Source organism: Notamacropus eugenii, chromosome 2 (assembly GCF_028372415.1).
Source record: "Notamacropus eugenii isolate mMacEug1 chromosome 2, mMacEug1.pri_v2, whole genome shotgun sequence".
In the NCBI taxonomy this organism is placed as follows: domain Eukaryota; kingdom Metazoa; phylum Chordata; class Mammalia; order Diprotodontia; family Macropodidae; genus Notamacropus; species Notamacropus eugenii.
In genome coordinates, this window is record NC_092873.1 from 484,695,222 (window position 1) to 484,709,133 (window position 13,912).

General features: G+C 40.2%; 1 protein-coding gene across 4 annotated transcripts in view; it reads right to left on the reverse strand.

Moving 5' to 3' along the window:
- Positions 1–13,912, reverse strand: part of LOC140529844 (carboxyl-terminal PDZ ligand of neuronal nitric oxide synthase protein-like) — a 381,739-nt gene that overhangs the window by 109,500 nt on the left and 258,327 nt on the right. For 2 of the 4 annotated variants that reach the window (XM_072648807.1, XM_072648809.1), the window contains one exon: positions 508–566. In XM_072648807.1, the coding sequence (XP_072504908.1) occupies positions 508–566 (59 nt within the window). Of the gene's footprint in view, positions 1–507; positions 582–13,912 lie in introns of all 4 variants that reach the window. The other 2 variants (XM_072648806.1, XM_072648808.1) reach the window with 1 other exon arrangement.

Consider the following 13,912-nt stretch of genomic DNA (forward strand, 5'->3'; position numbering starts at 1 on the left):
CTGCCCTGGATCACCCAAATAGGTGATCTCCTCAAATGTGTCACACCATTCATTCTGGACCTTTCCTACACATTTTAAACTTATATTTTAGTTATCTTACCTCCAAGATTGTAAACTTCGGGAGTACGAACTTATGCCTAGCACCTAGCATATTCCGTGACACGCAGTGGACATATACTAATCAATAAAAAAAAAAATGTGAATTTGAGACAGTGGCATGGATTAGATGGCCCCTCAAGCCTCTTTCTATTTATGGAATGGAGAGTATGTAATAATCTTTAGATGGATTAATTCACCTAGTGACAAGATGGCTTTCCTTCCTTGTCCATATGATAAAGAGTATCCTCTTTCTACTTTCAGTTGGAAAGAGATCCAGGAGGAGAAATAGAGCTCAGGAAGGAGCAGCAGTGGAAACAATGTGACATGACCCAATAAGCTACTCTGGAAACCTCTTATTTCTCCCACGCCAAAGGATCTGGGTTCCACTGGCGAACAGGGCATTCTTACCGGTAGATGGGGTCTTGCATCACCAGCATCTTGCTCTCATCCCAGGTCCACTCCTTTTTCTGCAATAAAAGAAGCTGTAAATGAATAAATGAAGTCGTTATCCTCAGCTACAGAACCAGAGGGCAGGTTAAGACAGAAATGCTTACAATCAGTATCAGCTTTGCGCTTAGCCCCGATTACCCTCTAAGGCCTCTTGAGTTAATTGCCCAGGAAGGGAAAGTGCCAAGTGTCAAGCACTTGGCCTAATCACTTTCTTTCAAGCACATCAGGAGAGAGCCTCTCTAAGATGCTGAGGGCAGGCATGGAGGGGAACATCCCAGGGACCGTAGGCAGTGTTGACATTTGGATTAAAGTGGGCTAACCAAAACACATGCACACATACATTAAAATATATGCATAAACACATATGTGTGCACATACATCGAACTCTGAGCCAAAAAGGATAAGAAATAAATGTGGAACCAGAAGGGGAAAAAGATGAGAGTAGCTTCTGGGAGGCAATGAATAAGGTTCTGGGAAAGTCGACAGAGTCCAAGAGGGACTTCCCATTCTAAAACAGTAACATGAAAAAGCCTGAATTTACGCCATAGTTGAGATAAAAGAACATTGACATTCAGGTGATAGCCTCACATTAACATGCAAATAAATGAGGGACCTCAGCAAATGAAAGGGAAAAAGGAAAAAACGAAAACTCAAGCACATGATCAGAAGAACTTCATGGAAAAGGAACATGAGAAAGAATCATTTCACAGAGTCATGGTAAAGGACTTTGGAAACCAACCAGCCCAACCTATAGCTCAATACAAATGCTCTTTAGAACAAACTTAACAAGTAGTCATTGGGTTTTGGTTTTTTTGGAGGCAATGGGGTCAAGTGACTTACCCAGGGTCACATAGCTAGTAAGTGTCTGAGGCTAGATGTGAACTCAGGTCTTCCTGACTCCAGACTTAGTGTTCTATCCACTGTATCACTTCCCTGCCCCATCATTCCATTTTGCAAACATCCATTGAGGGGAAACCCACTGTCTCCCCAGGACAGCCCAATTAAATTCTGGAGAATTCTTCACTTTTAGGGAAAGTTTTCTTACATTCAGCTGAAATGTGATTCTTGGCATCTCTCATGAATTGCTCCTCATTTATTCACTCTGGGGCTAAGGATAAAGAGTTTTATCCCTCTTCTGTATGATGGCCCTTTATTTACTATTTAAAAAAATATCACCAATTGTGTATCACTGCTGCACGTCGTAGGCGCTTGCTGAATTCCACTGAAGATCCCTGCAGGACCTTCGGTTACTACCTGGTGCCACTTCCTTTTATTCTCAGGACATCCCAAGAAAACCTATTTTTTCCCCAACATGAAAATACACTGAGCTCTATGAGTTGTGTTTATATACAAACCGAACAAGAAATTTTCCAGATCACCCCAGTGAATATAAACCACTCTTGCTTCAATTATCTGAAAGTAGGTAGTTTGTTTTTTTTTAAGTCTTGGCTTTACAGCACTATAAATAGAAGAATATTCAAAAATCTCCTACTTTGTAACTTGTTTTAAAATCACTTCTCTCTTCCTCCATTTTTATCTGCTCCCTCCTCCCTTCTTATGGCAAAGGCAAATGAAGTTCATTTTCATCTTGTTTTCTCTGTTTAGCTCTTCTAAGGAAAAAACTTTTTTTCAGGAGGAATCGTTCCCCCCCCCCCCCCACCTCCCACCAATCCTGGAATTGCACCTCCCTGTTGTAGAAGGGAATCCTAGCAATCACAGGCTTTCATGATGGGTCTTCAGTTTCTACATAGGACGAGAGGACTCCTAGACGTTCAGCTCTATGAAACATCTAGACTGATATCCCTCCAGAAAGGTCATTTTAGTTCATTTTCTCGTAAGGACCTTATCTCCTACAGAGGAATAAAGGGGGGATAGATCATTTGACATTGGAAAGAACCTTAAAGATTCTATATTCCAATCCTCTCATTTCATAGGTAAGGAAAACTGAGTTGGGGGCAAGTGAGTAGAGGTGGAGAGAAGAGGGAGGTGACTTACCTAAGGTCACACAAGTATAAATAGAAGCATCATCATTTGAACTCATTTCTTCTGATTCCAAATCAAATGCTCCTTCCACTACACCATGCTACATCTGGTGTCAAATATTTGGAAAGTCACTGAACAGGGAAGCAGCATGACACAGTGATAAAAGGCCCTGGGACCAGAGGACTTGAGTTCAAATCCCACCTCCAACATCTACAATCTTTGAAACACAATGACAACAATATAGAGACCACAGTAGTTTTGAAGGATGAATCAGAAACTTAAAATTGTCATAGTCCATCTTTCTCTTCTTATACTTGAGAAAACCTAGGGCCCAGAGAGATTAAGGATTCAAGGTTATATAGATAGGATGTAGGAAAGCTTCTCTTTGCAATTTGGACAGCTGGGGCTGGAGTAGTTTTCAGAATTTCATGGGCAAATGGGAAGTGATACTATAATAGGTTTTCTTATTATTTTTTTTTCTAGGTGATCATATAGTTTTCAAACTAGACAGGACCTGAGAAAGTATTTATTCTAACCTCCTGCCTGATAGAGGAATCTTTGTTCCACTACAGTAACCTTGGGCAAATAATTACTTAGCTGCTGCTAGATGGTTCTGCTGGGAAACTCAGGACCTCCTCAGGTTCCATGTCCTGAAAGCTCTCATGAGAGAAAATTCTTTTCTATGCTCTGCCAAAATCTAACTCTCCACAACTTAGCACCAGATGGAAATGCTAGTAGCATCGTTGAAATCTCTAGAGCATTTTTATTTTTTACAGCACCCTAAATATAAAGGAAAATCCTATGCAGGCACACTTCCCTCTCCCTCTTGGAAAATGTCAGCAATTCTGCCATCAAGTACGGGTGCTTTATAATTTGGCATGCCTGACAGCAGTGGGGACTTCTTAAAAAATCAGAGCGAGGCCATATTAATATAGCTTGACAAGATCTCCATGATCCATGGCAGATGAGGATTAAGTAAAGTACATCAGAACTAGACTAAAAGTGATGGTGATACAAGACAAAGCTATCTCCTTCTCCCAGGCAACAGACATGGGGATGCAAAATGTCTTTCAAGGCAGAACAGCTGAGAATCCCAGCATGGTGCAACTCAATACAAATGAGTGTGGTTTAAAAACTAGCTAGCTGGTAGCAAAAAAAAAAAGGGGGGGGGGAGGGGAAGGGAAGGCAAGTGGGCACCCTTCTTTCCACTGGGAAATGGCGGAACAAATTGAGGTACAGGAATGTAAGAGAATGCTACTGTGTTGTGCAAAATGACAAGTGTGAGGAATTCAGGGAAACATGGGTTATACAAAATGGTGTGAGCAAAGGGGAGAGAATGAAAACAATGGGAATATCAAATGAGAAGGTGTAGGTAAAGTGCTTTGCAAATACTGATGCACTATATAAATGGCAGAGATTATAATGACTAACATAAATAATCACGGAAATAATACTATAAAATCACAGAACTCAGATCGATTGGAATACCCAGTCTTGGTCCTGGAGAAGGGATGTTGACACACACATTCCTCCTCATGGAAGAGAAGTGTTACGGGAGCCCAATGCTACACATACAGTCAAATGGGGTCATTTTGTTGGGTGGCTTGGTTTAATTGTATTTTTTTTGCATATCAACAGCTCTGGTATAGAAAATAAAAAGCACCAATAGAATTTTATAAAATTAAAAAACCACCAAAACTAAAAATAAGCCCAGTAGATGAATTAGCTTAACATTGGTAACTAATCTCTTTGTCCTTTAACTTTCATCTATAAAATGAGTAGAATGAGATGATATCCAAGTTAATTTCCAACTCTACAATTTGGGGTCCCATCATTTTTAAGTTGCTCTTTCTTTTTCTGACCCATGTCTGTGCTGTGAGGGAGGCACATCAGACAGAGTGTAGGAGATGGAGTCAGAAAGAACTGAGTTCAAATCTGGCTTCAGATACTTCCTATTTATGAGGCAGTGGTCACTTGACATCTGCCTCAATTTCCTTATCTGTAAAATGAGGATATTAATAGCACTTACTTCCCCTGGCATTTAGAAGGATAAAATGAGATCATATTTAAAACCACTTTGCAAACTTCAAAGGACTATCTAAATGCTACAAGTTATTATTATTAATTGACATTGGAATCGCCATGGATCTGTTCCTTTCATCACTGTAATATTTCCAGAGATACAGAGTGCCACTCATCCCTGCCAGCCCACACTGTGCAAATCCCATCCACATTCTGTCATAAAACCTCCCCCGAAGTATGATCTAGGACTCAGCACAGTGCCTGGCATGTACTAAGTGCTTAATAAATGTTTATCGATTGACAGACTGATTGACCCAATGTGTCGAGGCACTTTCTTCAGCTCTCTTGACATTATATCAATACCAACGGAGCACTCAGTTTGTTCACAGGGCTATTCTTCACTCTCCCTATATGATGGGACCATCTTTTATTTCCTGATCACATATCTCTCTCATGATCACCTTCTTCTCCATGGTATTTTGTTTTTGGAGGGGAAGACAAGGCAATTAGGGTTAAGTGACTTGCCCAAGGTCACACACCACCAAATGTCAAGTGTCTGAGGCTGGATTTGAACTCAGGTTCTCCTGACTCAAAGTCTGGTCCTCTATTCACCATGCCACTTAGCTGCCTCTCTATGGTATTTTTTTGATTGGAAATATGTTGTATTCTGCTCACCATGTCCCTCTCTATTTGGATACAGTCGCATTCCACTAATCACAGGCATATGACATACTATAAGAATATGGTTTAAAAGATGGAATTCTGTTATAACAAATGGATTGTGGCCATTAGAAGTACACATAACACTTTCTTCTTCTCTTCTGTTTTTGTCATATCCAATAAGCCTATCTTAACTGTCTACTCTGCACCAGATGCTGGGCTTAGCCCTGAAATATAAACACAAGGGTGGAACACACTTTGCCTTACATTCTCTTGGAGGAAAGTAATATATACAAAGGTGAGCATGCAAAAAAACCCAAATATAAAGTAACTTTGAAGGGAGAAACATTTACACTCGAGGGGGACGGAGAATGGCCTGCTGCGTGTGGGTCACTGGCCTTGTGGAGAGCTGGGGACTCCAAGAGGCACAGGTTAGGAGGGAGGCTAGGTCTAACATGGGCCCCAGGCAGGATGCTGTACACAGGGTACATGAAGTAGGTCAGGGTGGCTGAAACATAGAAAGCATGAGGAAGCAATATGAGAGCAATCTGGAGACATAGTTTGGGGCCAGACTGTTGGGGTCTGACTTTGGTCATGTTCATTCATGTCCAGCTCTTTGTGACCCCATTGAGATTTTCTTCGCAGAGATACTGGAGGAGCTTGCCGTTTTCTCCTCCAGCTCATTTGACAGATAAGGAACTGAGGCAAACAGGGGTAAGTGACTTGCCCAGGGTCACACAACTAATAACTGTCTGAGGCTTTTAATTAATGTCTCCAAAGGGGTATTTTATCCTAGCGTCAATAGGAGCCATTGACACTTATTAAGAATAGTCTAACCTGTGTCATAATTGTTTTCTAATTTCCTGTACACTTCTTTTTGTGCTCCATATTCCTTTGCTAGGTAATAAATTCCATGAGGGCAGGAATCATGTCTTACTTGTCTTTGTGTTTATATTTCTAGCATTTCTATGGCACATTAAGGGTTTTGAAGCACTCTCTAAATATGATCACATTTCATCCTCTCAACCACCTTGAGAGGTAGGTGCTGTTACATTTAACAAGTGGGAAAACTGAGACAGAGGAAGGGTGAGTGACTTGCCCAGAGTCACACAGCTAGTAAGTGTCTGAGGTAGGGTTTGAACTCCAGTTCTAGTGCTGAATCAAAGGTGCCACCTAATCACTACCCACACAAGGAAGGAATGGGTGACTTACTAACTGAATGAATAAATCCCCTCCTCAGTGACTTAGTCTAAGTTAGAGGCCAGACTAGACATCTTTAGTTGATGGTACACATGACTATCCAGAAAGAGAATTACAGGACCTGGTTTCTTTTTGAACATTTTTTTGGACTAGACCTGTGATCTTTTCAGTTCCAGAGTTCCTGGTGAGGAATCTTTTTCCCCCAGTGTAGATCAGCACCTACTCTACATTGTGTAATCCTACACATTAAACAGTTTGCTGACAGTCTGTGCCAAAAGGAGGAAGGGGGAATAAAAATGACAAAATTTACAAAATGCTTAGCTTACATGCTCTCATTTGATTCCCACAAAGACTCTGTAGGTGAAGAAAATGAAACTCAGAGACTTAAGTGACTCACTGAGGCCACTCAGGTCCGAAGTATCAGAGGCAATGCTTGAAGCCAGCCCTTCCTATCTCTAAGCCCGAAGCTCTGTTCATTACACCATAAGGACCACTAATTCTGATGAACAGAATTTCAGATGTCAAAGTAGCTGGATCCCTCGATTCTTCTATTTCTACCGCACAAGATCACATACAGGAGCACGTATGGGCCAGAATGAGCACCTAGGTGGGCCAGGTGTTCTTCCTTAAGTTCAAATCCAGCCTGGGACAGTTACTGGGACCTTGGGCAAGTCACTTAACTCTGTTTGTCTCAGTTTTTCATCTGTAAAATGAGCCAGAGAAGAAAATGGTAAACTATACTAGTATCTCTGCCAAGAAAATCCCAAAATGGGGTCACAAAGATGCAGACACAAATGATAAAGTACTGAACAGATGAATCAAACAGGCTGTCCAAGAGTACTCAGCATGGAGCCAGATTCTCCTAATTGCCAATTTAGCATCTCAGTGCTGCTGAGATAGATCTGTCATAAGTAATGTCCATTCTGTCATAAATTCAATTTTCTTCCCCTTCCCAATTTCTCAGGGAAATTTTTCAGGACCGTACCACATAATTTTATTATCATGATTAATTAGGTAGCAAAAAACCCATGGGAGGTAATCTCCTCTTTTGACTTCAGTTGGATCTCTTCAGTCATTTAATCCACAATATTTGAAGACTTCGGAGATCATCTTAGAAGAGTTAATTAGGAAAACTGTCTAGGCCTGAGCAAATATATACAGAAGAAGGCCACACTGGAGGCAGAGTCGTTTCAAGTCCCTCAGGGACTGATTTTCAAGCTACTTGAAAGAAGAGAAGTCTGTAAAGAACAGTAAAGATCAGGGCCAGTAATTTTTACCAAAAAAAAAAAAAAAAAAAGATAATAAAGCAACTGAAAATTCTGAAATCTCCAAAATCTTTATGAAAATGGTGCACATGTAGAAAGCTTCTGCCTAGCTCCCCAGACTTATATTACTTCCCTTCCTACACATTATAGTCTAGGGCCAAACTGGATTATTTTTCCTCTATCTCCCACCTTTGCCCTGACAGTCCCCCACACCTAGAATGCCATCCCTCTTCACTCTTGCCCCTTAGAATCCCTCATTTCTTTCCTAACTCAGTTCAAGCACCACCCTCTACATGAAGTCTTCCCTGAGTCCCCACATTTGCTAACTGCCCTCCTCCCCAGTTACCTTGTATTAATTTTGTATATTTGTATTCATGCATATGACAACTCCCTGAGAGAATGTAATTCTCTTGAAAGCAGGGTCTGTCTCATTTTTATCTGTGTTTCCCCAGCACCTAGTATAATGCCTGCTTAACAAACAATTGGTACTTCATAAATGGTTGATTAACAGATTTTATAGGTACATGGTCTGGGTATTCTGAATCACTCTTTGGTTGGGGTTTGTGGTATTCTAGGACCCACACACAGTGTGTGTTAGAATTGGGAAAGGAAGCAATAATGATTCTGCAGATGTAGCCTGAATTTAATTAATTTACTACAATCTTAATTTTATCAGTTGGAATTAGTCCATAGAGAAGACTGATTGGTAGATTTGCAGGAACATGTAGCGTGAGACAAGTTATATTTTTGGGTGAGACCATACTAGCCTAGATTGAGTAGAGGATCTGGATTGAGGAATTATGGGAGGTAAAACTGGAAAAAAAGCAGAATGAGACAAGACTGTGGAGAGCCTTGAATGCCAAGAAAAAGAGTATGGCAAGCAACAAGAAGCCACTGAATCTGGGGCAGAGCAAGATGAATATGGTGCTTTTGGAAGACTTTTCTCTGCAGACGTGTTCATCATTTTTATATTTTCTTCATTCATAGAAAACTCTCCTTCTAGGATTTAAACTTTGGTAAATTCCATTTCCATAATCATTAATAAACTTTGCTCCACTGAATTTAATTGTAACTGAAAACAAAGCTGAAAACAGCGTTCTGACCATGAAGCTTCAAGATTTATTTTGAAAGCTCAGGAAGCAATCTGATTGGATAAAATGTGGCGGGTCTGTGGAGAGCATCTGACCAAGCTCAGGAAGATCTGAGTTCAAAATACAGCCTCAGACACTTATAAGCTGTGTAACCCTGAGTAAAACACTTAGCCTCTCTTAGCCTCAGTTTTCTCATCTGTAAAATGGGAATAAAAGCACCTAGGTTTATTGTTAAAATCAAATGAGAAAATATTTGTAAAGCATTCTGCAAACATCAAAGCTCTATATAAATGTTAGTCATAATTAATATTATTACTTTGATGGGGGCCTTACAACAGTGGATATTCAAATCTATCTGTGAAATCAATATTTTTTTAGAAAAAGAAAATTTCCAGGTCAAAAATCTGTTCCCATGAGAATGAAATCTGCATTTAGTCAATGCAAAATAAATCCCTCTTTGTCTTATGGTAGTAATTTTAAGAGATAGCTTTATGCTTTGGCAGAGTGGGTAAATCAATATATGTTTGTACACTGAATTGAGAGGGTCTGTAAAGTTGTCACTCCACCTTCCTTCCCTTCAAAAAAACTCCTGACACCTGAAATTCCATCCCGGCATTTGTATACAAATGTTGTTCATTTTTCAGTTGTGTCCAATGCTTCATGACCCCATTTGGGGTTTTCTTGGCAAAGATACTGGAGTGGTTTGCCATTTCCTTTTTCACCTCATTTTATAGATGAGGAAACTGAGGCAAACAAGGTTAAATGATTTGCCCAGGGTCACTTTGGTAAGTGTCTGAGGTTACATTTGAACTCAAGTCCAGGCACAGCACTCTAATCCACTGTGCCACCTAGCTGTCCAGCTTTGTACATAATAGGTATCCAATAAAGGTTTGTTGATGACAATGCTATAGATTCTCAAATAATGCTACCTTTCTGGTCCATCCCCAGTGAAACCAGATTACTTTTTTTTTTTTAACAGCAAATTCCCTTGGAATGAGGTTAGAAGGTTAATTGATTCCAATTCAATAAAGATTTATTTAAGTGTCTACTTTGTACAAGGCACCATGCTAAGCACTAGGCACACTCTCAGCAATATTTCCATGGAACTATATCATCCACGCTAGGATTCCCAGTCCTGGTTGGTATAGATGGTGGGATGTTTGCTAGGTTGTGCCACTGCTCTTCCAGAGAATCCACCCATCATTTTAAAGGTCTTCCAATATTTAATGGGTACCACTAGAATTCATGGGCTCTCTGTCACTTTCACTTCCTTCTGTGACTTTATATTTCCTTGGTATCCCTTATACCACTTCATGTGGTGAGGTCAATAAAGTGGACCCATCTCTCTCTACAATGCATAAATACTTCATTTGTCCTTTAGGTAACCTACAACTTTGTTTCCTAATGACCTGTAAGATTTTCAGCCACATAGCATCTCTGGGAGAACTCTTGGGTTAGAAGGATATGGCTGTGTTAGGAAGAATGTGCTATATGATTAATTACTCAACTGCAATCCAGCCCTTCTTTCTCTTATTCATTTCTGGTTTCAACTTGTGGCGCTTTTGCAGATCCTGTCCCCAAAATACTCAGTGATATATTAACTCAATGAAGCAGTCATCAGAGTTTGGGCAATAGGCATTTTTCTTCTACTTAGACGTTCCTATCCAGATTGTTAGGCCAATCTCTTTTGATTAATTATGGGTCTCCTTGAGAAAGCCCTATAATGTTGGGGAGCTTAGTGAAATTAATATAATATCATCTACAAACCGGAGTATCAGGAGGAGCTCATTATCCGTATGGAATTCCTCTTCCATTTGCATTGTACATATATTTGTATATATCTTGTGTTCTGTGTACTTTTTAGTCCATTTGGGTGACATATAGATGAAGACTGCTGAACAGAACTGTTTGTGAAAGTTTTTTAGTGGCCATCTCATATTTTAACCATAAATTCCACTGAAAAGCATATAAATCATTCTCATAAAGATTTTACAAAGCAGAGAAAGCTGAGATATGGATAAATAGTTACTGAGGTTGTCTTGATTCGTTTTGGGGATTATTAAGATCCCGCTCAGTCTTTCCTTATTTCCCTATAAGTGTCTGAGGCTGTATTTAAACTCTCTATGTAATAATAATGATAATAAATACTACCATTTACACAGTGCTTAAATATTTACAAAGTACTTTAGAAATACTGTCTGATTAAGAGAAATGATTATTTCTCTCTTGTATTAATAACTAATTACTGAATTAGGACCAAGGTTTTTCCCCTTTTTTATTTCCTCATCCAGAAATCAATCAGTGTGGGAAATCTTGGACAAAGACTGTGGATTCCTGTGTTTACTTAGATCTGGGAAAATGTGGATTCCCCCTTTTGTCAGACAGGTGATATGGATTCTTTGAACAACACTTGGGTGATTCAAGTCATATACCTCAAGACCCTCATTAGAATAAGCCTACATCTCATTGAAATATTCCCTCTCATTTATTATTAACCAATCAGAGTTGATTGCCACCATCAGGAATATGCCCTCTTCCAAGGGTATATAAACTGTGGGCCCACCACCATGAGGGGTCTTTGTCATTCAAGAATGCCACTGATATCATTTTATTAATAAACATGCTAGCCTTACCAATAAAATGATTAAATTGACCAGAACTTATGTCTCAAACTTTTTGAGATCCCCACAGCCACCCTGTGAGGTGCTATATTATCCTGATTTTACATAAAAGTAAACTGAGGCAGATGACATTAAATAACTTGCCTAGAGTTACACAGGTCCTAAGTGTCTGGGGCAAGATGTGAATTCAGGCCTCCCTGATATCAGATCTAATCCTCTATCCACCTCATCTCCTAGCTGATTACAAACTGTAAAACTATCCCTCAATGCTTTCAAAATTGAGTCATTCCCAGCATAGAATTCCTCATATTTGGTCTAGTACAGCCACTTAACCCATGTTATTGGGAATACAGAGGAGATGGAGATACAATGACCCAAACCTACCAGTCCCTGTCCTCAGGTACTTCCATTCATACACATCGTATACACAGTTCTGTCCTGTGAGGTGGATGACCACAGTCCTCACATGCACTGAGAAGGTAATAATTTAGATTTAACAAATGAGCAGGAACAAAGGAGCTGAGACACATCAAAGCGAAACTTCTGAAGGAACCAGGAATTCATTATCAGTTGGCATCAGTTCAGAAGAAAGGATGTCTAGGTATTTGTTAACATATCCAGAAAGTTTTTTTAAAAATCAACTAGAGATAATTATAATGTACTTGGCTAGTGCCCACACTCTTGCAACATCTCTTAAACAGGATTCATCAGAGAAAGATGGTGATATGGTAATTACCACTTTCATCTGGATGGTCCCAGGCCCTCCTCTGTGTGGGAATGGATCTTATCCCCATCCCACAGATGGGCACACTGAGGGATAGAGAGGGCTGAAAGAAGCAGTGAGCACCAAAAGTAAACAGCTCAGCTTCACTGCCCAGTCTCTTGATCTACTTGGCCAGTCATGTTTCCTGAGCCAGTGACTTGGTCACATCTTATGGGTTTTCTTTTCTCCACATTCCAGTACCAAGAAAAAACAATGAATGGGTCCTGATAAGTCTGGAGAGTGTCAGTGACCTTTTGCTGGCTGCCTGATGGGGGAAAAGGGGAAGGAAAAGGGGTGCCTCACACTCTAACCCTACCCACCCCCAGCCTGGCATACTAGAAGCCAAAATCACAAACATTGCTTTATCTTTCAGTTCTCTCCTCCTTCCACCCCAGTGGTGCCTACTATATTTATTCCTGCATAGAAACTACGTTTAGTAAGTCTGTGATTGATGCAAATAAAATACAAAAGGAGCTGCCTTCATTTTTAGTGCCTCTCCCTGCTCCTTCTAGGTAGAGATCTCCATGAAGAAGGGACAGTTTCACCATCTCTTCCCATTTTCAAGGGCCACCTACAGAGACAGTGCAGTGAACAGATGGGTGAACTCAGAGTCAGTATGACCTGGATTCAAATGTTGCCTCAGATACTACCAGCAGCGTAACTTTGGGCAAGTCATTTAACCTCTTTAAGTTTCAATTTACTCATCTGTAAAAAGGGAATTATAATGGCGCCTGCACCATGAGGTGAGGGTTGAATGACATACAGCTAGGTCTCTGTGAGTGCAAATAACGAATTCCCCCAAAAGCAGTCACATAATTGGCATTCGCACTACTTGAAATAATGATATATAAATATGATAATTGGCTCTAATCCAGTAGAAATAAGCAATGAAAATTCTTCTACTTCTCAGGATTCATTATTCACACCAGTGGGGACTTGGCTGTATGTCTTGTACGTATTATCTGCATGTTGTGGATTGTAAGTTGCTTGAGGCCAGGGCTACTTTTATCTTCCTTTGTATCCCCAGTGGTTAGCAGAGTATCTGGTTTATAACAGACACTTAATACGTGTTTGTTGACTGACTGACCACAAATCACACAGTGTGGATTGCAATCTTTCAAGCACCATACATACATGCGTTATGATCATTGCCCTGTCTGCTGGGAGGCCCTCTTCTCCAGTTAAGTTATAGATCACCCTGGAAGAGCTCTCAGGATGAGGTCATGATTAAACATTAGATCCCAAGAGCCTAGGTTTAGATCTGGGTCCCATGTAGAGGTGCCGACAGACTGGCCATTTGGGGTCAGGAGAATAAAGCAAGTTAAGTCGTTTTTTTGTATCCCAATTGGGATGTTAAGACCTTCAACTTGCTTCCTGATAACAATGAGGTTGCCTTGAGCATCTACAGGTTGCATCTAGACCCTCACCACCTTTGCCTTAAGGTAAAAAAAATGCTAGTCTTGGTATCTGGAGATCTGGGTTCATATCTCAACTCCCATAATGAGCTAGCTCTGAAAACTTTGAGCCTCAGTTTCCTTATTTGTAAAAGAAGGCTAAAACAATTTTATACTACCTACCTTATAGCATTGAAGTAATGAAAGCACATTATCAAGTCTAATGTTTTATAGAAATGGAAATGAGATTGATGGTGATTATCATCATTATGAGAAGAGGGAGAGACAAACGCAGGGTCAGGGGTGATTGGTGCCACGTGGGCTAGCATATAAGAAAAACAACAAGACTGATTGCTATGTATTG